Source organism: Planococcus citri, chromosome 3 (assembly GCF_950023065.1).
Source record: "Planococcus citri chromosome 3, ihPlaCitr1.1, whole genome shotgun sequence".
Classification (NCBI taxonomy): domain Eukaryota; kingdom Metazoa; phylum Arthropoda; class Insecta; order Hemiptera; family Pseudococcidae; genus Planococcus; species Planococcus citri.
In genome coordinates this window covers 35950994-35978331 of record NC_088679.1, presented here as the reverse complement: position 1 = coordinate 35978331, position 27338 = coordinate 35950994, and the positions used below count along the sequence as shown (strand labels likewise).

General features: G+C 33.8%; 1 protein-coding gene across 1 annotated transcript; it reads right to left on the bottom strand.

Moving 5' to 3' along the window:
• Nucleotides 1–8433: 8433 nt before the first annotated feature.
• Nucleotides 8434–10881, bottom strand: LOC135841172 (uncharacterized). Its single transcript, XM_065358007.1, has 9 exons — nucleotides 10546–10881; nucleotides 10296–10427; nucleotides 10035–10196; nucleotides 9812–9952; nucleotides 9546–9683; nucleotides 9346–9477; nucleotides 9039–9203; nucleotides 8814–8948; nucleotides 8434–8722 (listed from the first exon to the last, which is right to left on the bottom strand). The coding sequence occupies exons 1-9, from the start codon at nucleotides 10729–10731 to the stop codon at nucleotides 8591–8593; spliced, it is 1323 nt and encodes a 440-aa protein (XP_065214079.1). The 5' UTR covers nucleotides 10732–10881; the 3' UTR covers nucleotides 8434–8590.
• Between the last annotated feature and the right edge of the window lie 16457 nt (nucleotides 10882–27338).

Sequence of the window (27338 nt, the reverse complement as noted above, 5' to 3'; positions counted from 1 at the left end):
CAGGTGGGCACTTCTGTATTCAGGAACTGGCGGTGGACTTTGTGCGTCCAGCATACTCCGGCTCCAGCTGAAAACTCAATTCCCGAAGACCCCCAACAACCTCCAAATCCTGGTACAGCATTTTATACCACCGACAAAAGTTTGATGAAGAATCAGACCAAACGATATGGCTTTCATTTCCATGATAATCAAGGTAAAGGTGCATATCTGCTTACATTTCATGTAACAAAAAGAATGCCTACCTAGTTAAATTCCTGACTCCATTGTGAATTATGTTGGTATCAATTATTACAGAGTCTACCTTTTTTTCCAGGTAATGTTTTTGCAATGATCAACTTATTGAAACAATAAAAACATCATTGTTTGTTTTATTACGATCGCAACAGCACTTGTTTTTTCATCGGCAAAATTATGGTTTGAATTTTTTCTACAAACAGACGTATAATTTCAGTAAATAGGTAAATCATTACGATTTGCCACCATATTAATGAAGAATCTCAGCACAAAAAATTATCAAGTGACGTACATGAGAATCAACAATATGCACCCAGGTAGGTAGGCACCTAAACAACGTAGGTAAGTACATATAAAATTTCAGTTGTGAGAATGAGAGATGAAAAGATGCCTTATCTAGTCAGGCAACAATTTTAACAAAATGAAAAAAATCGGTACTTACCTACTTGATAAATATGTAGCTTGAAACTCCTACAAGTACATAGAATTTCACCTGCCCAAATTGATTTTTCGAAATACATGCTATACCTACTATTTATTCGTAAAAATTAAGAAAATTATTTTTGAAACTAATACGTATCAACTCCATTGTGAAAAATTTCACCATTTTTGGTCATTCTGGAGCTCTTGGCTTGATTTTTGATTGCTCCATAATTTAAAAATTTCTCCAGAAGGCGTCGAAACTATGTAATTTGATCAGCTAAGAATCGAACTGTGGCTTATTCTCAACTTCTTTAAAATTCCCATTGCGATTTGAACAGGTTTTCTCTTCGAACAACTCGTGGTCTTTTTTTTTACCAGAATTCACAAATCAAGTACCTATCATTAAAAAATATGTCGATAAAAAAAACATTCTTGAGATATCCACCGAGGAATCGGTTCAAATTGGAATAGTCACTTCAAGGAAGTTGAAAATAAGTCACAATTCGATGTATGTACCTAATAATAAGTGAACTAGAATAATGTGTAAAAATAGTGAAATATATTGAGAAATTGCTTGCATAAATGTGGAAATATTTTAACAAATTGAATAAAAAAATCGTGCAAGGTTCATTCACTTTACATCAGAGGGGAAATATACGTGCACTGATAAGTTCCTATTGAAAAATTAGTCAACAAAATCAGGCATCCATGCAGTTTTTCTTGAGTTGAACATACTTATCAATCATCAGAGGATGAATTCTTGTCCTTGTGTTTGCTGACATGAAATAATGCTCCGATCGAATCTAGAATAGCCCATGTTCGTAATCCAAACGGATCCGAATAACCGCCTCTGTAACCGGGACGGCTTGCACTGCTCATACTACGACCTGAACTACGGCTGCCACCAAAACCACCACGTCCTCCACCTCCACGTCCACCTCCACCTCTGGAATCTACGTACGCTATGCATATGATCTGAACTACGATTAGGCAAAAGAATATCACCTTAATTTTGAAAATCATAATTATTGTACACAGTTGACGAACGCATTACAGCATAAGTTTTCGATGAACTGAGCGTTTCTTTCACCTAATCTATGTGAAAACAGGTACGAATGTGTATTTGGAAAAAACTGTTTACTTGTTTGATATTTTTTTGGCGAGTTCAAGTTTTATTTGAATACGACGAGCGTGGATGTAAATTCAACTAATAAATTATCCTGAATTCGTCTAATAAGCCGAAAACAATTTGAAGTATCAAAAACGTGGAATGAAATAATTGTCAACGATCACACGAGCTTATATAGGCATTGGGTTTAATGAGGATATGTGATGCAATTCAACATTTTGTATCGTCGCTATAGGAAAGTAAAAATCTCGAAATGGGCTTATATTACACACTGACTCAAATCAAATGAGAAGCCCAGTTCTCGAATTTTGTTGGTGCTCAGGTTGAAGCTCAACTTATTATGATAGTGCAAACCATTTTGAAAATCTGAAAAAAGTGCATTGAACACGATTTTTTATATTCTTTGCAATAAAATAAATTTCAAAATGGGACCTTTAACAGCCCTCTCTCTTTCTCCCCACAAGGAAACAATGGCCCCAGTTCTGATCAAAGTGAATTCTAAAATGAACTTGAAAGTGCTGAGTTTGAATACATTCTTATTTTTTACGTAGGTATATCTGGCTGTTCTGAATCCTCTGCCCCTCTGCCACTTGAAAAAATATTCAACCATTTCTAAAATCAATTCCCCAATGCTCTTCCCATTTTTTAATTATGAGAATTGAGAAAGGAATAAAATTTGGGGTAACATGTCGATTCCTAAATAAGCGTGTATTATCCAATTATTTTTTCATATTCGACTTTTAAATGTTCTTTCTATAATCAGTTTTTTCAAAATGGAGGCTGGCAAGAGAATCGACAATGACCAAATGTTTAATAAACAGTCTCGAAGACCTTTTTAAAAGATTATTCATCATTAATTTTAATGTGAAGTTGAATGCGCCTGCGCAGTGTGATGGGTAGGTATAGAGGTAGTTAGATCCATTTTCCATGAAAAATATTGAAATTTGACGAAATTCAGATACATTGCTGAAATTTGGTTTATGTTTAGGTAGTTTTGATCTTTCAAATCGATTTCAGCAGATTTTTACAGTTTCCCGTTTTTCGGAAAATTTCTAAAAAATGAAAACAAGAGATATTTGGGATTATTTTTACAACGAAGGAAAATCCAAAAATCAACTGGAAGCTCTAAAAGGGCTCGAGACCCTCATCAATTGATTTGAGAGGTGAAAAACAAGATGTAAATAAGTACATCAGAATAACATCTGCATCCAGGGACAGTCCCTGAAGCATCCAATCATTGGAGGGAAAAACGTTGAGAAATTGATTAGGCAATTCACCAGCTTCTCAAAATAATGACGCCATAAAAATGAGAGCCTGACTAGCTTGAGCAGTGTATTTCCTAGAATTCCTGAGTAAATAAAGTCAACTGTGATGGAAACCACTAAGTATTTTTGCATATGTTTTCACCAATTTGTATTTGATCTAGGTATTACCTAAGATATGAAATTTTCCAACTTGGACTTCCTAGCCTCTGGGCATAAACTTTATTGGTTGAATGGCATGTTGCTCAAATAAGTTCTAACGTATGAAGTAATTCACAATAAAAGTAAAGTTCACATATTTCAGTACTTATACAAAAATTTTCTTTAAAAAAATCCTGCATCAAACGCAAACAGTACCCGAATTTTCATTTTAAAAACATGTTTTAAGATGTAGCACAGTGTTGTATCTAGAAAACGATTCGCTTATTTTGTGTAACATTTTGCATTGCATTCTTGAGGAGTTGTAATCTTGTATTTTTTCAATTGATCGCAAAATACGGTCTGTAAATCGGTAGCCTCGGATGTGCTTTTACTTGTAGCTTCATCAAAAGTCTGAAAAAGAATGATATATGATTCAAAACGAATACCTTTTACTGAAAATAATTACAATACATATATAATCCTCATTTACCAACTCAAAGCTGAACATAGGAATGTCTACAGAGTTTGGTCGAGTTTTTGAGGAATCGTAACATAAGTTTCTGCCTCTGTCACTGTTGGCGCATGCTTTAATAGGATCATATTGAATATTGTAATCGGTTGCGCACTAAATTGGATTCAACGATTAAAAAAATCAAAAATGCATTGAATATCATCAGATGTGTGCTAGGCATAGTAAAGGATACCCACTTTTTCAAAATTTGGTAACGTTTTGGTGTCTTGCATCGTACAATTTAAAAACTGATACAGAGTTTTGGGTTCTTTAACAAGCCATATTGCGCATGAATGAGTTTTCCCCACCATACAGTCTTGGTCATTATCATCCTGGCAATCCAATTTTCCATCTGGAGGTAGCTGCCAACATGATGAATTTTATCAAAAATCCGACTTAAAGTAAGTTTGATGATATCAATACCAAGTTCTGGATCTGGGTCAACAAAATTTGCTTACCTCAGCAAACATGCAAGGTTGATACTTGAAATTTATGTAGTCGCGAAATTTATCATAAATTGTGCCCAAATTATGAAACCACTTTTGCGATTTCTCGTCCATAGCTTTGTAAAAAATTCCCACAACAAGTTCCTATTTTTGACAAATATGAAGTTCAAACACAGGTAAGCTAACGTTTTTGTAAAATCATTTCATTTGACCAACCTTATAGCATTGTGATGGCGGAGAAGGCGCGTTAGAAACTATTAATTCGGAACAAATAGCCGATGTGAGATCGTTGTAGCAAATATGATTTCTATAATAGTCCACGTGCTCGAAAAGATCAGTTGTTTTGATATCATCCTGCGAAGAAAAAACAAATAAAATAAAAAAGTAGAGAGTAGAAAATAGATCCTCAAATTGAGCTCACACGAACTGCATGTTATTCACACCTCAAAAATCAATTTTCAGCTGTCGAAAAGTGATTATCTGATTTTTGGCAAATTTTCAAAAATGAGAGAGAAAGCTCCCATTGGCATATTAATTTTTTACAAAACAGTAAATCTTGAGGATAAAAATCTGAAAGCCTGTTTTTGTTCTAAAATATTTGGTTTAAATCGATTGCTATCACATTCTTATCGATCTGGATGCTTTCAAAAAAAAGGTTGAATTTTCACTAGAAAATTTCAAATAATTTCAGAAAGTACTGTCATCAACTTCGGTGACTGGAAATTGAATTACTGAAAACTTTAAACAATATTTTGAATAATTCATTTACTTACTGGCTTTTTGAAGATGAACCCTGGCAACGTGTTCATGTCGGGCATTTTTTTTGCGCAGTAGTCTTTACAAAGATTCGTTCCCTGGTCTGAATTTGCGCATTCTTGAAGTGTAGTATTATTAACGTTATTCAGATTGGCACACTGGATGATGAAAATTAATACTTTAAGCATAAACGACTAAACGTATATAGGTAAATTTGAAATGGAACACCTACAGTAATGAAATCTGGAAGCTTTTCTAAACTTTTCATAGTACATGCTAAATAATTGATCAGTTGTGTTCTATCTGTGATTTGAGAAATGGCGCAAGAATGTACTTTATTCAAGCTACAAGTAGGGTCAGCTTGAACTGAACACGTCAGACTTCCACTTGATTCCTAAAATTTTCGAAATAAAAATATTAATTTTCAATTTTGATTTAAGATCATTACTAAGCGAAAAATGAGGTGACAATTTTTACCTCTGCTTTTTGACATGGAATAAATGTCACATTTATAAACGAAGGTATACACTGAAATTCCTTTATGAGAGTTGTATTGAAAAATGTTTGGGAGTTTTCTTCCATAGCGTCGTAAAAAATGGTTAAGCTTCGATCCTAAAACGCGTGAAATTAAGAACCAATCAAACGTAAGTCCGCATTACAACCTGAAAAACTGGAGGGGAAAACTGCTTGGATTATTTACCGTTGTTGCTGCAAATGTATCTGGTGTTGCTGGTGGCGGTGGCGGCGGTGGTGGAGCTGGCGCAGGGTTTGAAGAATCTGAAGACGAGTCTTCTACCACTGTGGTATCAGGCACAGGCGGTGGAGTTGGTGCATCCATTACTCCAGCTCCAGCAGCGAATGATACGCCGGGGGAAGTCCAGCAAGCTCCAAAACGAGGTAAAGAATTCACTACGCACAATAATTTATGAACAATTATAACGAGGAATACGACTTTCATTTCAATTGCTTACAGTTGCGTCCGGTAAATCGATCTTGGTCACTGAACTGGGTATAACTCGAGAATTCGTGATGTAAGTACATAAATTTAATGATTCTATCCACTGCATTTACTTTTGTTTGATACATTTTTTCCCTACATTGACAACACCATTATTTGTTTTGTGACAATCCCTGTCCTTGTTTTTTTTTTCATCTATGGAATTTTGTTTGAATTTCTTACAAACAAACGTAATTTTATGTAATGAATAATAATGATTTGCCAGGCGTATCAACAAAGTATCTAACACAATCCAAAAAATTATCGATGAAATTCAAAGAGCGTGTGCAGTTGTAATGATTACACGTCAGAGATGCTAGGCTGGTAGGTTGTATGCAAGATGACAAATCGGATCCTGTGCGCATTAATTTTTGCTGACGTATGTGTAGTTTTTAGTTTATTTGACTGGAACCACCTTAAATCTTATTACTTGAAAAAAATTCAGTTACGAGATCAATTAAAATTTATGAATAGACATGTTTCAAAGGACAGAAAGTTAAAAATGTTAGAAAATAAATTCTATCCTTTCAGTTGCCCCTCTAATATATATTTTTGATTGTGCGGGGGGGGGGGTAAATTTTTTTTACAAGTTGGACGCCTCAAATGAATCGTCAATTCTGGGAACAAATTACTTGAAACTTCTTCCAATATAAACATAAAATTGAAAAAGTTACCTACCCAAAACCATCAATTTCTGTGATTTTTGACTGGTAAAAAAAAAATACAATTTTCAAGTCGTTACATCGAATTTGCGATTCACTATACAGCCCTAATCCATCCGAAATTTTGAACTTTTCATCCGCCGAAGTTGATTGCAACGCCTTCTGGAGCGATTTTTAATTCGCTGGAGAGAACTTATTTTGTTCTGAAGGCGCTGGATCGGCCTAAAAGTGGTCGGAATCGATTTGTGGAGTCCATTAGTCAAGTTTGGGGAAGAGTAGACGAAGTTTTGAGAATTGACGATTAATTTGAGACATCCGGTTTGTAGAAAAATACACTTCTCAATTCGTCGCCTCGGATTTGTGATCCAATTGAATTAAAATTCAAATCATATTTTTTTCATAATGTTCGATTTTTTCGTTGTGTTTTTTAGTGAACTAATTTTTGATTTAAGATCGAAGGAACACTTACTCGTTATTGTACAAAATATTACGTATTTTACACATTACCTAGTTAAAGTACCTATACCTACGTAAAAAAACAAGAATCAACACTTTCGTCGTTATTGTATAAAATAACCAGAAATAACTGGTTATTTCACGTATTAACTGATTTAATGATTTCAACTGTAGGTATACCTAACGTACATTTTTTGATGAGTTTATTACAAGTACCTACCTACCTGCTTACTGCACCTATATTTTTTTAAATCAATTTTTTCTACTTTTCTGATGATTTCGTTAATTTTTGTATTGGTAAAAAACTTGGTATTTGTTTTGTAACAACCATTGCACCTTTTTTTTATTGGCACAAGTTTTTTTGATTTTTTTATAAACGGAGGCAGTTTCAACAAATCATTTTCACTGTGATTTGCCATATTTATGAAATACTCGTTAGTACTCGTACGTACTACTCGTATACACTATCGTAACTAAAAATTCTGCGAACCTAAAAATTGGAATTTATTCAATTCTACAAAAACTGCGCAGATCGATTTTTCTTTCATGAATTATAATTTTGAGAACATTTTTTGAGTATCATCATAAATAAGGGAAGTAATTTTTTAGATGACAAAAAGGGCGTCATGCGCCAACACTACTAGAATTTTTACATTCATATAGAAGTTGAATGAACGACAAAAAATGACACAATTCGACACCACATAAAGCCTATTTCATACACGACAGAACATATTTTGCGCTCAACGTGAGCTATTTGTGAGGGGGGGGGGCTGAATTCTTAAAAATGAGTTTTTTCCAGAAAAATAACAGCTTGTAAAATTACACGCATTACTGATGATGAAATCACTATAAAAGTTCATCAAATTTGTATTACTCGAATTAATAAAGGATTAAGTTTTAGACATAAATAGATGGAAAATCAACAGATCTAACTGTGAGCACACATTTCAAAAAAACGGTTCGAGAAGTTTGTAGCTCGGTCCATATTATCTTTATAGTCAAGCTCAGACTACGCGGTTTTTCTGATTTGAACAAAACTTGCGTTTATGTCTCAGTTTTCAACCACTGATGTTAATTTTTCGATTTATTTGAAGTTTTTGTTCCCCAGGTAGATACTAGGGTGGCCTGTCTTTAACATTTTTCGGAAAATTGGACGGGGAATTCGAAAAAAAGTTGTAGGAGAACGGAGAACCTCAAAAGACTGTGGAAAAAATTTTGGATTTATAAATTTTAATACCATCACATTTCTATTGGTTTCAAATTTTAATATTTACATCGAAAATCAATTAAAAAAGTTTTTTTTTGAAAAAAATGTTATGTAAGTTTCTTTTAAACAGAAAATTCTGGAGTCGAGGGGTTCTCTTGTAAAATAAAAATTGTTCCAGGAGTTGCTCAGTGTTCTATCTTGAGTAAAAATGAAAATACAAATATAACTTTCATTCAACTTCATTTAATTTTTGTATTTTTCGTAATTTTTAATTCTTCAATAAAAGTTTAAATTTTGGTTCTTCATTATTGGACATACATAAGTACCTAGATATCTATGTTTCCATCGAAACAAATTTCTTGCTCATTTTCCAGCACATTTCGGGGCGCTACATACTTGAGGTGGAGTAATTTTATATTTTGTCAACTGATCGCAAAATACAGTTTGTAAATCGGTTGCCTCTGATGTTTTCTTACTTGCATCTGCATCAAAACTCTGAAAAAATAATATTTATCATGTATTTCAGTGATGAGCATCGTTGGCACTTTCAAAGAAATAGACTTCCGCATAGATGATATTAATTTACCAAAGCATAGCTGAACATTGGAATGTCTTGAGATTTTGGTCGACTTTTCGAGGATTCGTAACATAGGTCTCTGCCTCTGATACTGTTGGCGCATGCTTTGATGGGATCATATGGAATTTTAAAATCAGTTGCGCACTACATTACAAAAATAATCATTTTTATGTTAAATTTCATTTGATGTTTGACGAGTCAAAAAATGCAAATTTGAAAATTTTAGATGGTTACTTTTTCAAAATTCGGTACGGTTTTAGGATCTTGCATTATACAATTCAAATACTGATACAGAGTTTTGGGTTCGTCAACAAGCCATATTGCGCATGCGTGAGTTTTTCCCGCAATACAATCTTTGTCATTTTCATCCTGGCAATCCAATATTCCGTCTGGGGAAAGCTATGATAAATTTTACATGATAACTTAGGTGTAGTTTTTTGAATAATTATCTAAGGCTGTGTGATTATGCCATAAAAATTCAAAAATGCCGATTGATTTTAAAGCGCTGCACTTTAAAGTGAATTAAATTAAGTTATTTTACCTCAGCGAACATGCAAGGTTGGTATTTGAACTTCACAAAACCTTTGAATTGATCATAAACTGGACCCAACGCATGAAACCAATTTTGAGATTTCTCATCCATTGCTTTATAAAAAATCCCAAGGATAAGCTCCTATTGAAAAAAAGGGAAATGAGTGAAATGCAAACTTAGGGTTGTTTAAATCGTTTCATGATACCAACCTTGGTGCATTGTGGTGGCACAGAAGGTGCGTTGGAAGTCATTAATTGAGAACAAATTGCTGCGTTCAGGTCAAATTTGGCGATATGATTTCTATAATAATCCAAGTATTGGAAGAGATCTGTAGGTTTGATAACCTCCTACAAAAAAAAAGGTGATTGAATAGAAAAGGGTTACTCTAAAATTGAATAGTAAGGATCCTACCTATACTCCAACACGAGAGCTACATTTTCAAAAATTATGCACTAAAAAAATATCCCAGACTTACCGGTTTTTTGAAAATTAATCCTGGTAACGTATTCATATCTGGCATTTGTTTTGCACTATACACTTTACACACGTTTGTTCCATGTTCAGATCTTATACACGCTTGAAGCGCCGCATCATCAACGTTATTCTGAATCGCACACTGGATGAAGAAAATGGTTAAAAATCAGTTAATCTATCCCTTTAGTGATTTTGCCCAAGCCAGTTTAAAATAAAATGCTTACAACAGTCAAATCTGGAAGTACGTCTACACCTTTCATAGTGCATGCCAAATAACTAATGAGTTTTTTCCTGTCTGGAATTTGCTCAATAGCGCAAGAATGCAGTTTATTCAAGCTGCATGTGGGGTCAACTTTGCCCGGACATGTTAGAACTCCATTCGATTCCTAATATTTTCGACAACCAAAAATATGCGTATATTTTAAACAAGTTTTGAAATAAGTTAGATAATGATTACTGGGCGAAAATCCGATGAATATTTTTACCGTTGTTTTTTGACATGGAATAAAAGTCAGCGTATAAGAAGGCATGCATTCGTACTGTTTTATCAGAGTTGTATTGAAAAACATTTGAGAACTTTCATCCATAGCATCGTAAAAAATTGTTAGGCTTCGATCCTACAATGCATAAAATATGCAACCAATTAATACGTAAGTTTAGAATATCGCTTAGAACTACAACATAATGTAATATTATGGTAAAAAATTAATCATATAAATCTCTTAGATTATTTACCGTTGTCGTTGCAAATGTGTCTAATGTTGCTGGTGGCGATGAAGCTGGCACTGGCGCTGGTGCTGGCGTAGGGCTTGTAGGAGGAGGGACTGGAGAGGAGTTTGGGGTACAATTCTCAAGTGCCAGTACCGTGATCACAGTACACAAAAGTTGATAAAGAATGATACTGAATGATATGGCTTTCATTCTGATTTTTATGAGATTTTATTGAAGACTTACTCGGAGAATCACTCAACTAGAGGTATCCACTGATACTGGCTGTGGCAAGCGAAGCAGTTCAGCTCTATATTCAATGTGACAATCCTGCCTACTACACGCCTACTTTTTTTCATGCATTTTTTCTATTTAACTAGTGATTTCATCGAATGATATATACCACAAAAAGACAACACTATTTGCTTTGTAACTACCACCACACATCACACATGGTTTTTCAATCGTTGGAGTTCTGTTTGAATATCATACCAACAAACGTAGTTTCAACGAATAAATCACTACCTATGATTTTCGAGGCGTGTAAGTGAAGCATTCCAATTCTAATGCAATAAATTATCGAATGAAACAAAAAGAACATTAGTAACACGTGCCATAATGAGCCTATGTCGGCAAAGCAGGGGGTGCTGTGATGCTAATTTTTAATGAGCACCCAACTCATCAAATGAATTTGTAGGAGGACGTTGAAAATTTTACCTTTTTCCTAAAAAATCAATCTAGTTTCCTTCTAAATGAGGACAAATACCAACAGCTTACTGCAAAAAAATCAGTAATGCAACTTTGATCCTTTTGTGGGAATTTATTCAGAACAATAAAATCCAAAATTCCGACGAAGGCTCCAGAACATCTTGAAATCACCTTCAATCAATTTGGGAGGTCAAAAATGGATAGGTATAAATTCAACTCTACTTCTATGTAGCGTATGACGTACTTCAATTTGACCAAATTTTAATTATTTCATGGAAAACTTGATCAGTGTGATCTGGAGGTACAATTATAGACGCCTTTTTGATTTTTGTTATTAGGTCCAAACAATTTTGTCACATCGTAAGGTTTTTAAACCTTGACAAAAATTTACTCATGCAATATTTTAGGTACTCGTATGTTCATCAATTTAATTGAGTGAAAATATTCACGCACCCCCTGAAAAATGTGACTTTTTGAGAAGACACGCCTAGATTTGAAAAAGTACTCTTATCGAACAAAGTATTCAAACCGATCATGTTTTTACATTTTTGTATCTGCTCATGAGAAAAAATTATTCAGCTTCCTAGATGCTTATAATCTCGTAATTACGATTAGTTATCGAGTAGGCCACGTACTCGAATGCGAAAACCAGATACAATTGTGTACTTTAGTAGAAAATTCATTTTTTTGTTGTTTTTTGGGGCAATTCGATTTTTATTTGAATAGATAAGTACGTTGAGCATGAGCGTGAATTCGATTAATAAATTATGAAAAAGTTGGTATTTTGCTGATTTATACTTCCAATTTGTTTTGTTGTCACATGGAATGTTTCGACCTAGCAAAGCAATAAAAGACCCTATATCGACAAACATCGAGTTAAGTATGTACCTACCTATCTATTATCAAAAATTCTATAGTTTTCTGGATAGTAGGTATTTGTAACCTTTCCATTAAGAATTTCTCTTATAGGTTACCTACAAATTCATTAAAACTTATCAAAGTTGTGAATCTCCAAACAAAGACTCTGTAAAAGTAAGGTTTTTAGGTTCTCATCCCACGCTTCGTCGTGAACGAATGAAGTCTACAATCCACGAGGCAAAAAGTGCACTAGAAATCGATGTTATCGGGATTTTTTTGGGGACAAAAAGTTTACCTTGCTTGACGTTAGTATCACTTCAGCATTTACGAAAATCACAAAAAAAATTTTTTCGCTTGCACATAAGGTGGGGGGAGGTGGAAAAGGGGTATTTTTTGACCTAGAAGGGGGACAAGAAATTCGACCGGGGATGGATAGGCTGGTGTCTTGGGATGCTGAAAATACAAAATTTTCTATCAGCCTCCTGCACAATCAAAAGTTATGCAACCCTAAACGCAATTTTTGCCCATTTTTTGAGGTTTTTCCGCCCTAGTGCCTGTTGTATTCGGAGGGGACAATTTTTTCTCTCATATCCCGTTACATCTCACCTCTACCTTTCCAAAACCACCACATTCACGAAATTCGACCGGCACATTTCGTTGTAATTAATTTTCAAAGTTGGGTAAGTACGACTTTTCATAAAATACAAACTTCACAATTTTTTTTCAAAAGTGGCCGTGTGACCTATCAAAATGGGTTAAAATTTTGCGCTGGACTCAAAAATATCAACAGTTTTTGTGCTACCCTCTTCCCCCCTGTACTAACCCCATAAAACCTGAAAAAACGTCAAAATCACGTTTTTCCTATTTTTATGGGAAAATATAGAAAAAATGAAAAACTGATAATCACTAAAAGTGTTCAGAATTAAATTTCCTTTCAAATGAGCTATATCAGGATAGATTTCACCCTCTCCCTCCTCCTTGAGAATCTCCCCCCTCCCTCTTTTCCGACCCAAAACAGAGGGATTCATGAAAAACTCGCAAAAAAATAGAGATGGGAAATTTTTTAAATTCTTTGGAGGTACTGGAAAGGCTTTGGAAGCTTTTGAAAAAACATCCATAAATTGAAGAGCTCTATTCCAAACTGGATTAATTCATTTTTTTCTCAAAAAAATTCGTTTAAAATTTTTGATGCTAAAATTTGTTCTGTTTGCAAAGGTCGGTGCACCTTTCCTTTCTTTGAACATAGAACAATTGCTTGCAGAAAAATTCACTTTGAAAAATCGATGACTTAACCCACTTTTGAAGTGAAAATCTCCGTAAAACGTGCTTTTTTTTGAAATGACTTATATTAACCCACTTTGGAATTTAAAACTTTCACTCAACTTGATAATATAATAAATGACAATTTTTTATGCTAAAAATCACAATTTTTCAAATTGTGAAATCATTCGGCTGATCTTAGTTTCAAGTTTGATTACTTAAATAAAATTTTGATTAAGGTGTATGTATCCACGATCGAAGGCTTAAAAAATTGAAAAGCCGAATGATTTCACAATTTGAAAAATTGTGATTTTTAGCATAAAAAATTGTCATTTATTATATTATCAAGTTGAGTGAAAGTTTTAAATTCCAAAGTGGGTTAATATAAGTCATTTCAAAAAAAAGCACGTTTTACGGAGATTTTCACTTCAAAAGTGGGTTAAGTCATCGATTTTTCAAAGTGAATTTTTCTGCAAGCAATTGTTCTATGTTCAAAGAAAGGAAAGGTGCACCGACCTTTGCAAACAGAACAAATTTTAGCATCAAAAATTTTAAACGAATTTTTTTGAGAAAAAAATGAATTAATCCAGTTTGGAATAGAGCTCTTCAATTTATGGATGTTTTTTCAAAAGCTTCCAAAGCCTTTCCAGTACCTCCAAAGAATTTAAAAAATTTCCCATCTCTATTTTTTTGCGAGTTTTTCATGAATCCCTCTGTTTTGGGTCGGAAAAGAGGGAGGGGGGAGATTCTCAAGGAGGAGGGAGAGGGTGAAATCTATCCTGATATAGCTCATTTGAAAGGAAATTTAATTCTGAACACTTTTAGTGATTATCAGTTTTTCATTTTTTCTATATTTTCCCATAAAAATACTCTCTAAATTTGAAACAGTCAATTTCACTGCTTAGCAGTCACGACATTTTGCCTTTTTAAAGCAGTAGTTTTTTTTTACTGCAAAACAGTGAAAAATTACTGAATTGGTCAGTCAAAATGATTTTTTACTGACCAACTCAGTAATTTTTCACTGTTTTGCAGTAAAAAAAAACTACTGCTTTAAAAAGGCAAAATGTCGTGACTGCTAAGCAGTGAAATTGACTGTTTCAAATTTAGAGAGTAGGAAAAACGTGATTTTGACGTTTTTTCAGGTTTTATGGGGTTAGTACAGGGGGGAAGAGGGTAGCACAAAAACTGTTGATATTTTTGAGTCCAGCGCAAAATTTTAACCCATTTTGATAGGTCACACGGCCACTTTTGAAAAAAAATTGTGAAGTTTGTATTTTATGAAAAGTCGTACTTACCCAACTTTGAAAATTAATTACAACGAAATGTGCCGGTCGAATTTCGTGAATGTGGTGGTTTTGGAAAGGTAGAGGTGAGATGTAACGGGATATGAGAGAAAAAATTGTCCCCTCCGAATACAACAGGCACTAGGGCGGAAAAACCTCAAAAAATGGGCAAAAATTGCGTTTAGGGTTGCATAACTTTTGATTGTGCAGGAGGCTGATAGAAAATTTTGTATTTTCAGCATCCCAAGACACCAGCCTATCCATCCCCGGTCGAATTTCTTGTCCCCCTTCTAGGTCAAAAAATACCCCTTTTTCACCTCCCCCCACCCTATGTGCAAGCGAAAATTTTTTTTTTGTGATTTTCGTAAATGCTGAAGTGATACTAACGTCAAGCAAGGTAAACTTTTTGTCCCTAAAAAAATCCCGGTAGGTGAACACTTTTTGCCTCGTGGATTGTAGACTAAAGTAGGTACGTATCAATGGCTAAAGTCTCTTGGAACTCTTATAGTGATTGTAAAAACTCCTGTCTTTAGGCTCTACGGAGTTTTCGAACCACGATCGTTTACCGACAGATTCGAGCTTTTAGAGTTCAGTAATAATTTCTATCCAGCATCATACAATTTAATTTTTATAGGTAATTAAAAACATTTTTGAGATTTATTCTAAAGTAATCCGAAGAACATTCGTAGTAGGTAACAGTAGCGTAACATGACACCCCTTCGGGGGAGGGGGTTGAAATCAACATACAAGATATCATAAAAAAATGTATTTTTACGCGACGGCGCGGCGCAGAGCTTGGGGGGGGGTCGCCACTGCGTAGTAAAATAAAAAGCATGATCGTAAAACAAACATTTTAGTTGCATATGGTATATATTGTACTTATTAAAAAATGAACTGCACGCAGTAGGACATTCAACGCATCAGTCATTAAATCTGCCTGGAGCCGCTGGCCCTATTATCGGATGACCAGACAATCCGTCTGACGATGACTTTTGATGACGACGTTGGGCCATGCCCACCATCTTCCCAATATTATACCAGAAAAAACTAAATGGGTTAGTTGGACCTCCACCACGTCTTCCACTTACATCTTCAACCAAGTATAAAATTTGTAGACATAATATGCATAGTAATACTACTTCCATTTTGAATGACATAATATCAATACCTAACTCCAATTCCAACTAGGTAGGTAATTGTACTGCGTAATAAATTGCGAAATTAAAATCTTTTCGACTGAATAGCTTACCAGTATATTTTACTCCGCCAGTGTAATTCCTCGAAACTTTCAACAATAGTGCTATGAGAGATAGATCGTGGACTAGAAATTTCTTTAACCAAATAGCATGCTTATCGGTAGATTGAATCCGCCAACAATTACTCGAAAAATGATGTAAAGAATGTTTTTGTTTTTACATCAGGAACAATTGATTTGAGAGCCTTACGCAAGGACATAGCCTACATTCAACTCGTAAATTACATTCAAAATGCTACAGAAAATCGATTAAAAATGTCAAATTTCATAAATTAATTGTTATGTACTCACTTTTTTTCAAATAAAAAAACATTAATTTTTTGATTCATAGTACCAGTTACGTACCTACGTATGTGTAGATAGGGTGAAGTAATATTACAAAGAGAAATTTTGTTGGTCCATTTCATGAAGGGAACGAAATTTATGTCGTACCTTGAAAACGCCAGCTTTGTGTTTTAGGTATCTTTGCTTCTTTAAAATCTGTAGGCTACACTTTACTTACCTACCCTGAAGGAAGGAATATCCAAGTCACTTTTTTATTCTGTTTTATTTCTTTTTTTAAATACCTACGTATTTTCACGTAAAAGGGTAGTTCCTAATTCATTCAATTTTTTTTTATTTTTTCATTTAGGTGGACTTTATATTATTCGGAAAATTCAAAAAATTTTCATGAAAATGGAAAAAGTTTTGAGAAATTTTGCAAATACCTACTTAACAAAATTTTTGTCAGCTCATACTTGACTGGTTGCGTAAGAATTATTTTGAAAAGTTTTAAAATTGATCTTTATAATAAAAATATGGAAAAAAATGTCAAAAATTGCATAACACATTTTTATGGTAGGAGCCTTTACTTCGGAAAGTAAAAAAAATTGAAGTAGGAATCCAATGTACCTAAACGAAAATAATTTTACTATTCAAGTCGATCGTTTATCATGATTTCTATTAATCGCACTGAATAAACATGAGACTGTTTTTTCAATGACAATGAGTATGTATATGCATGAAAAAAATGTACGTATCTATATACTACATTTCACAGTTGTTTTTTTTTAAAATGAATTTATTGAGTCGACGTCATCACGCAATACCATTTATTATGTACCTATCTGTAGCTGCAAAACTACATTTTCTGTTTGTTTTGCGACTTAAATAATTCAAACTTGATAAAAATCTCACTAGTTATGTAATACGAGTACAACTTTACACCACTCCATTTTGAATTAACAAATCAAAACGAGGGAAAACGAATGAAAAATCATAATTCAAATAAATACTGCCTATAATTATGATAATCGTTTAGATTTAACCATTACAGGACGGTATAGGTAACATTCGCTTTTTCTTGCTATAAGACAACGGACCACAATAATTCCAGAAGAACAAAATCATGGATCCTAAACAATATAGTTCAATAAAAATATGTATGTTACAAAAATTATTTTGAGCGCTGTTCTAGGCCCACATGTGTTGCTGGCTGGAGCTGGATGTACTACTGAGGTTAGTTGAACTGTTGAACAATCGGTAGGCAATGCATTAGAAGCTGAATTAAGCAAAACAAGAATGTAAATTTTGGACAATGATCGATTTTAATAGGTACCTAATGAAAAAATTGACATGCTCAATTGCAACAATAATTTTTAAATCCACGCTTGCTTGGCTTGCCCATTTCATTAATTTGGAAAATATTCTACACAGTACTTTACTCGTGCTCTTATTTTGTTGATCACGTGGATTAACCATATTTCTTAATCTGATGGCAAAGAATTTTTTTCAGTGTTTAATCTATTTTTGCCTCAGCCGTTTTTTTACTTGTGTCGCCTTCAAAAGTCTGAATGAAAAAAAATTGAACATTTTTCATTAAGTACCTTCATTATAAATGTACTGTCATTAGTAGGTACCTCTACCTACCTAATAATTTGCGTTATACATATTTTGTTGTTCGAAAAGTACAATATCAATTTTAATGAATGGTTTTTTCAAATTCTGATGGAAAAGAAGGGAATCGAGAGGCAAAAGCGTTTGAAAAAAATAAGAATTTTGAAAATATTGGTGACTTTGTCGGCTAATTAGGAGATTTCAATCTACGAGTAATTCAATTATTTTTCACGAGTCCGGGGAGGAAATCCCCCTTTCCCCCCTCTCTGCAAAGCCTGTTTGTGTTTCCATTAAGAAGCTCCCTTACGTTAAATATTCATCATAACTTATCGAAGTTGTGAATCTCCAAGTATAAAGACCATGTAAGAGTAAGATTTTCAAATTTTCATCTTACCTTTGTCGTGAACGAATGATGAACACGAAGTATGACCAATAGCGATGAAGTCTTCTGGAGCTCTTGCAGATTGTAAAAACTCCTGTCCTGGAGCTGGTAAACTCCTACCTCTGCGGAGTTTCCGAATCCCGATCGTGCACCAAAAGATTTGAGCTTTTAGAATTCATTAATAACTTCTATTCAGCATAATACACACTTTATTTTAAATTTAAGAACATTCTTGAATTTATTCTAAAGTAATCTGTAGAACATCCATAGTAAAATAAAAAACATGATTATAAAACAAACATTTTAGTTGAATATGGTATTGAAAAATGAAGATGGGGTAGGAAATTCAATGCATCAGTCATTGAATCTGCCTGGAGCTGCTGGCCCTATTTTTGGATTACCAGACAAGTCTGGCGATGACTTGTTATGACGACGTTTGTACATGCCGAACATCTTCCCAATATTATACCAGAACATACTAATCGGATTAGTTCCACCATCAACCAAGTATAGAATTTGTAAACATAATATGCATAGTAAAACAACTTTCATATTGAATGAAATCATATCAATAACTTCAATTCTAACTAGATAGGTAGATAATAGTATTGCGAAATAAATCGTGGACTTGAAATAGGTACTTTCGACTGAATAGCTTACCAGTAAATTTTAATCCACCAATGTCATTCCGCGAAACTTCCAACTAATAGTGCTGTGAGATAGATCGTGGATTGAAAATCTCTTCAACCAAATAGCAAATCAGGAGATTAAATCCGCCAACAATTACTCGAAATGATGTAGGTACAGCATGTTTTTGTTTTTATCTACATTAGAAACAATTGATATGAGAGCCTTACACAAGGACACAGCCTATATTCAACTCATAAATTACCTACATTCAAAATGCAGCAGAAAATCAATTGAAAATGTCAAATTTTATAAATTAATTGTTATGTACTTACTTGGTACTCATGTTTTTTTTTCAAATAGAAAACCGACAATTTTTTGATACACAATACCAGTTATGTAAGTAGGTACACGTGTAGGGAGATGCAATATTACAAATTTGAGACATTTCTGCCATGAATTATACCTACATATTGCTGAGAACTTCTACAAAAGGTCATGTTCTCAATTCAAATGGGTCATGCAATGGTAGCGCCACTATCGTAACGACCATAACCACCACGTACACCTCTGGAATGGTGAAATCTACATAAGTGAGGTCAAAAAATACCTGTGCAAGACAAATTTTTCCAATCGGTAGAAAAGTTGTTTGGCTCGACAGAGAAAAATTCAAGACTGCGGTTTCCATAAGCACACCTCTAGCGAATTTATATTTTTGGCCAATTTATTTGTTTTACTCGTAATTTCGCTCATCAGAGCCCCAACTCACGAGCGGAGTTTTACATATATTATGTTCTAGTTTTAAAATAAATCTACCCCACTCAACTTCAATCCAGTGGAAATTTTTCAAACTGAAAAAATACATCACTCACACTTTATCTTCCAAACGGTGGTTCAAAATTACATTTGTAGAGACGGCGGTAAAAAAACTTACACAAAAACGTGAATTGAATATGTACATAGGTACTTTCATTTTGAATAAAATGAGCTCGAAATGAATAAATTTCAAAAATTTGGATAACTTGTAATGTAACAGGAATACCTAGCTGCTTTCATGTAGGTAGGTAGGTATGTATCAGTAAGTAAATTTCCAAGTGAAACCAAACATCTATTTACTTGTTATTGTTCATTTTGCGGCGACAAAATGAACACTTGTGTCATGCAATCGTGATCAGGAATTTTTATTTGATTGTATCATGAAAACACACGAACTCAATATTACGCAAATTTTTTGAATGTTTATGACCTGCAGTACGTAGTATAAGTAAATAAGTAATTGAGTAGGTAAGTAAACCTACACTCAATATTTAAACGAAAATCGAAATCGAAAACTTTGAGGGTAAATTGGCCTTGAGTACCTAGTGATTTAGAATTTAACAAGTAGAAGTTGATCCTTTTCCATTGTAATCCATATAACGCGTGTTATAATATCTAATTGTTTAGATCACCTTCTGAACCCTAATCATTTCAAAAAGGGCAAAACTGCAATTTTTGTTGAAAATTCTTGTCATTGGAATTTTTTTGCATTTGTTTCAAATGTAGGTAATTAGGGTAATTAGCTATTTTCATGAGACAATTCACGTTTTTAGTTTTCCAGAAGTACTCTCCGCAACTTCCTTCCTCTGTGGTATAATGAGAGTGGGGAAACAGTCTAATAACTGCATAAGTGATAAGACGTGTACCTCGTACTCACCTCGTACATGGATAACGAACGAAGATTTCAAAAAAATAAATTACGAGTACGGGTACCAAATTATAATTTAATAAATACATGTGGATGTCACAATAAATTTTAAGTGCTCTTCTTGGCACTCATGTGTTTCATAAAAACTATTATAGCCTAATAATCACTTTTTCTTGCTATTACATAGACAACGGACGAAGATTCCAGAAAAATAAAATCATGCGCCCTAAACTATAGTTTAATAAAAATATGAATGTCACAAAAAATTAAAGTGCTCTTCTACCCTCTCATTAGTTGCTGGCTGGGGCTGGCTGTACTATTGAGGTTGGTGGAACATTTGGTAATGCATTAGAAGCTGAATTATGCAAAACAAAAATGTAAATTAGACAATGGTTGATTACAATAGGTATCTATCTAGGTACTGAAAAAATTGAGACGCATAATCGCAGCAATCATTTTTTGAAGCCATGCTTGCCTGACTTGCCTATTCCATTAATTTGGAAAACATCATACCCAGTATACTTACTCGTGCTCTTATTTTGTTGATCCCATGGATTCACCATGCCATATTTCTTAAACTGATCACAAAGAATTGTTTTTAGTGTTTGATCTGTTGCCTCAGCCGTTTTTTTACTTGTGTCACCGTCGAAAGTCTGAATGAAAAAAAAATCAAACATTTGTGATGAAGTACATATTAATTGGTGTTATATATTTTTTTAAAGTGAATCTGTAGAATGTGGATCATATTACCAATTCATAGCTGAATGCGGGAATGTCATCGAAAATTGGTCGTGTTTTACTACTAGCAACACATAATTGTTTACCCTCGTCCGTACTGGCACATTGTTTTATGGGATCGTATTGAACTCCATTGTCAGTTGCGCACTGAATTGGTAACCCAAAAAATCACCGAATCATTCATTGCGAATGTGCTATTGTTTTTCTTATTGAAAATTCCAAATGAAGAAAAAGATTAAAAATGGCCCATGGCTCATTGAAAAATTTGAAAGATCTCCACTCACGTCGATTTAAACCGAAAAATTACCACAAATTACAATTAGAAGCTAAAAGAATTTAAAGGTGATGTTTTCCAGCTGTTTCAATAAAAAAGTTTGGAAAAGATGCAAACAGTCGTGCCAGGAGAGGGAAAGAACGTTTTCAACATTCCCAAAAAACCAGGGCCTCTCTAAACTTGATTTTAATTGAACATACGTAACAAATTAAAGTCACTGTACTTTTTGAAAGTCTGGCAGCGATGCATTATCTTTCATTGTGCAGCTCAAAAAATGAAAAAGTGATTTCGGATCCTGAATAAGCGATGCAGCGCATGCATGCGTCTTCCCAGCTGTGCAATCTTTATCTTGTTCGTCGTTGCAGTCTAGTACTCCGTCAGCAGACATCTATGACAATGAAAAAAAAGTATAGGGACTTATCATAATCTGTATTAATGAGGAATAAGTAGGTGTAAATATGAAATAATAAAATGCGAACTAGGAAGCAAAGAATGCCAATTTTACCTCTGCTTGCATACATGGTTGATACTGAAGAGCTAGATAATCGCTAAATTCATCGTACATTTTAGAAAGCAACTGAAACCATTTTTGTGAATTATCATGCATAGCTTTGTAGAAGACTCCAAGAACAAGTTTCTGGAATGAAATGAATCAATAACTAAGTAAGTATTTAATAGTCAAGTTAAGTAAGAGAGAACGCATTCTCACACTTTTGTTTGTTTTAAATCCTTACCTTTTTACATTCTTCAGGCACATTGGTTGCTTTAGAAGCTACAAGTTTGGCGCAAACAGCTGACTGAAAATCTTTCATACAAACACTGCGTCTGTAGTAATCCAAATGTTCGTAGGAATCATCAGGTTTAATATCACCCTGCATTCAGAAATTATTAATTGATTTTTGTAATTTCCTTCAAATACTAGGTAGGTATATCATGCAAATTAAAAAAGATGGGATTCAAAATTGTTGCCATGAACAAAAATCGTACAGGAGGTTTAAAGATGAATACTGGAAGTGAATGTAGAGGTAGACGTTGAAGCATCTTCTTGCTGTAGTCTGTGCAAAGATTTTTTCCCTCGTCGGCATTCGCGCATTTTTGAAGGTCATCGTCATTCGCTTTACTTAGGCCGGCGCACTGTAAAAATAATGTAAAAATAAAATGTTCACGAATTTTCGCTGAATAAAAATCACAATTCGCGAATATTGCCAAAATCAACTTAGACTTAGGTACCTTTGGAAAATCTGGAAGTTTTTCTACATTACTCATGGTGCAAGTTAAATAATTAAGGAGGAGCGTCTTGTCAGTAATTCGACTGATTGCGCAAGAATGCATTTTATCTACCTTGCACGAAGTGTCAGCCTTAGCAAAACAAGTTAATGAACCTAAGGTATCCTAATCATGAGGGAAAAAATGTAAAATAACGACTTATTAATAGGAATTTTAATACTGAAATACTAGGTATCGATTCGAAACTTGTTAATTTGTACGTCATAGGCTTCTTGGCACGGCATAAACGTAATATTGATGTGAGAAAAGAAACTATTGAACTGTTTCAATGGAATTGTTTTGAAATATTTTTGAGAATTTTCTTCCATCGCGTCATAATAAATTGTCAAACTTGGGTTCTGTAATTAGTACCTACTCGTTAATTGAAACGTTTATTAGTTATTAATAGGTACACAAAATAATAATTTAAACATGAACTAAATAAAAATAACTTCAACGGATTTTAGTATAGGTACTTTTGGTATCTTATTTACTCACGGAATCTGTCGAAAACGTGTCCGGTGACGGAGGTGGTGGCGGCGGGGGTGGTGGTGGACATTCCTCCACTGGACAACCAGCAGGTGCAGGTTCAGGACCATTTTCACCACCATCATCACCACCACTGGTTGCGACTGCCGTCCTATATCCTCCATGCGCCGGATCAGAATGCGACTTGCAGAAAAGATAGTGAAAAATGATGCACGCGAATATTACTTTCATTTTTGATGAAACGAGCTCGAAGTGGATAACTTAGGTAAATTCCCAAGATCAAATCTGTGAGCTTCGACTTTGTAATTGAAGTGTACAGCGATGTGAGTTTCAATAGAAAATAATGTACAATTTCACAAGTCACTGGATTTCGATATGAATCCAAGTTACTATTTGTATTTACACGTTGGCGTTTATTTGGTGGCAATGAATACTATTTTTTTTCTTTTTTTTTTTTTTTAAATCGCGAGCAGAAATTTCTATTTGATCATCTAACTAAAAAACACGAATTTAATAGAACTACACAGATTTGTTTACCTAATTAATTTGTTTAAAGGGTTCGAATATTTGTAGATGCGCTGCACGTAAGTGAACAAGCAAATACCTACTGGGCCATTCCACGTCGAATCGCAGGTTTTTTGCACTTGGGGTCGACGTTTTTTTTTTTACTCGTATGTTCGCGAAATGACAAAAGAATGAAAGTTATTCAAATCCCTTCAGCTTTTGATATAAGAATTAGTGAGAAATATCAATTCATAGAACTCAGAAAAACTATTACAATAAGTAAGTATTGATAATTATTCCACTTTGAAAACTTTTATTGGAGTAAGTAGGTACGTATTTTGAATAATAGTCTGGTACATGGCGAAGAAATGTTTCTGCGAAATATTATGCAGCTCCTAGGTTAGCCAATATTCCTGCAGATCTCAAGTTATTTTCAAAAAAAAAAAAATCAATCGAAAAAATGTTCCCTTTTTCTTAGTGAATTCAAACTGAATTATTACAATATTTTTGAAGAAGCTGTATATACAAGTATAATTTTGAAAGGTGTCAGTCATCCAGAAATGAAATGACTTACAGCAAAAAGTTATACACGGTACCATCAATATTGTGCAATAGATGTTTATTCAACTAGGGAGCAAAAGTGATTTTCGATGATTTTAGGGAAAATACTCATTGGTTTTCTGATTCAGACAAGATGTCGATTTTTTTTTTATGAAATGTTTGGAGGGGTCTAAAATTCTCACGATTCCGGTTCATGTTACACTGACTTCAAATTTGGGAGACTTTCAAAAGCTGAGTAAAACATTTGATTTTCCAATGTTTTGTCTGGCTTTTAAGAACTTGGAACAAATTCTGAAGAATTTTCGACAGTATATCAAACTTTTAAAAAATGAAAAAAATTACAATTTCTGAAATTTTATTGAAATTGAAGCAGGGTGACTTTTAGAAATTAGTGAATTACGTATGCCAAACTTTCAAAAATTACTTATCTAATTAAGTATATCATGTCAGACTTCTGCTACACTCAAATAAAGTAGGCAGTAGGCACCTACCTAGACCTACCTACGAGATGGCCATTCCATGTAAAACCACCGCGGGCTTTTTACTCTTAGGGTCGACGATTTCTATTTCAATATGGTCAAGGTGCACAAAATTTGAGGTAATTTCTTTAAAAATATGGCTGTGTATTTCTTGCACCATTACCTACCTTAATTTTAATGGTCAAATGACCGACAATTTTCAAAAAAGCGGAAGTTTTAATGAGGTTATCCTAATCATGTTGAAACCTGTGAAATCTAAATCACCAGTGCTTTAAGCAACGGTTTCCCAAAATGGATTTTTTCGTTTTTTTTTTCTTTTCCTTTAAATCTTCAAATACAATACATAGGTACTAGGCATATAGAGCATATCTAGTTAAAGGTAATAAATTGGCCTTGAAAGGTGATTTGGAAATTAATGAGTAGAAGTTGATCCTTTTCGTTATTAGCTATATAACGCGTGTTACAATAATTCTTAGATCACTATCTGAACTCTTAATCATTTCAAAAAAGGGCAAAATTGCAATTAACAGTAGATTTTTTTGAAATTGGTTCAAATGTAGGTACCTACCTAGCTATCTTTATGAGACCATTCACGTATATAGTACCTAAGTTCGAATACTTTTTTATAATTTTATATTGTGATTTTAAATAATTATGAGTAGACCCTAGTCCATAACTGGTGAGGTGCTAAGGTACCCGGCCCTCCATGGCTGACAATGAGACCAAGCAATGCTTATCAATTGATAGCTGAAAAAATGATCATAATTATTTATGTAGGTACCTAGGTATTAAAAAATTCACATTGTTTTCATCTTGAGTTAATTCAACTTTATTTCCAATTAAATAATAAAATCAGAGGAATAAAATTATGGGTCCCAAACTCGGTACAGTTCAATAAATAGGTACATTTATGGATGTCACGAAAAATTTCAAGTGCTAGCTCTTGTCGGCACTCATGTGTTACTGGCTGGGGCTGGATGTACTACAGTAGTTGGTGGAACATTTGGTAATGAAGTAGAAGCTGAATATTAAATAATATAAAACAAAAATATGAATTAGACAGTGATTGATTTTAATATTAAAAAATTGAAATACTTCATCACAACAATTATGCCAGTTTTCTTGAAGCCTCATTTGCCAGGCTGGCCCATTCTATTAATTTGGAAAATATTCTACTCAGTATACTTACTCGTGCTCTTATTTTGTTGAATGCATGGATTCACCATGCCATATTTCATAAATTGATCGCAAAGAATTGTTTTTAGAGTTTGATCTGTTGCCTCAGCCGTTTTTTTACTTGTGTCGCCGTCAAAAGTCTGAATGAAAAAAAATTAAACATTCGTAATATTAAGTTTAGTTGGTGTTATATTTTTTAAGAAAATGAATCTGTAGAATGTGGATAATACGAGTAATATTATCTACCAATTCATAGCTGAACGAAGGAATGTCATCGAAACTTGGTCGTGTTTTACTACTAGCAACACATAATTGTTTACCCTCGTCCGTACTGGCACATTGTTTTATGGGATCATATTGAATTCCGTTGTCAGTTGCGCACTAAATTGGTAACCAAAAAAATTACCGAATCATTCATTGCGAATATGCTATTGTATTTCTTATTGAAAATTCCAAATGACGAAAAAGATTAAAAAGGCCCAACAGTTCTCATATTGGTTTCTGAAATAAGTAATACAAAAATTGTTCGAAATTGTAATGTACCTGGGTATTTCAGAATTTTATCATTACATATCAACTGTTTTTATTTATTTAAGTAGGTAGGTGTGTGTTTTTTTAAAAGAAACTGTGTTGCGAAATTTCATTGAAAAATGTAAAAGATCTTCAAGTCGATTTGAAACAAAAAATTGAAAAATGACCAGAAATTACAATAAAAAATTGAAAAAATTTGAAGGTTATTTTTTTAAGTCCCAAATTAGAGCCGCCCTGAACTTGATTGTAATTGAACACATGTACGTAACAAAATAAAGTCACTATACTTTTTGAAAATCTGGCAGCAACGCACTATCCTTCAAGGAGCAGCTTAAGAAATGAAAAAGGGATTTCGGGTCCTGAATAAGCGATATAGCGCATGCATGCGTTTTTCCAGCTGTGCAATCTGTATCTCGTTCGTCCTTGCAGTCTAGTGTTCCGTCTTCAGATTGCTGTGATAATGAAAAAAAAAAAAATTGATATAGATACCTAGGTACCATATTATGTCTGATTGAGGAATAAGTAGGTGCTAAAATGAAAAAATAAAATGTGAATTTGAAAGCAAAAATGTCGATTTTACCTCTGCTTGCATACATGGTTGGTACTGAAGAGCTAGATGACTGCTAAATTCATCGTAGATTTTAGAAAGCAATTGAAACCATTTCTGTGATTTACTATCCATAGCTTTGTAGAAGAATCCGAGGACAAGTTTCTGGAATGAAATGAATCAAAAACTAAGTAAATAGGCATTTAGTCAAGTTAGGTAAGAGAGAACGTATTCTCACACTTTTTGTATTTTAAATCCTTACTTTTTTACATTTTTTGGGCACATTGTTTGCTTTAGAAGCTACAAGTTTGGCGCAAATAGCC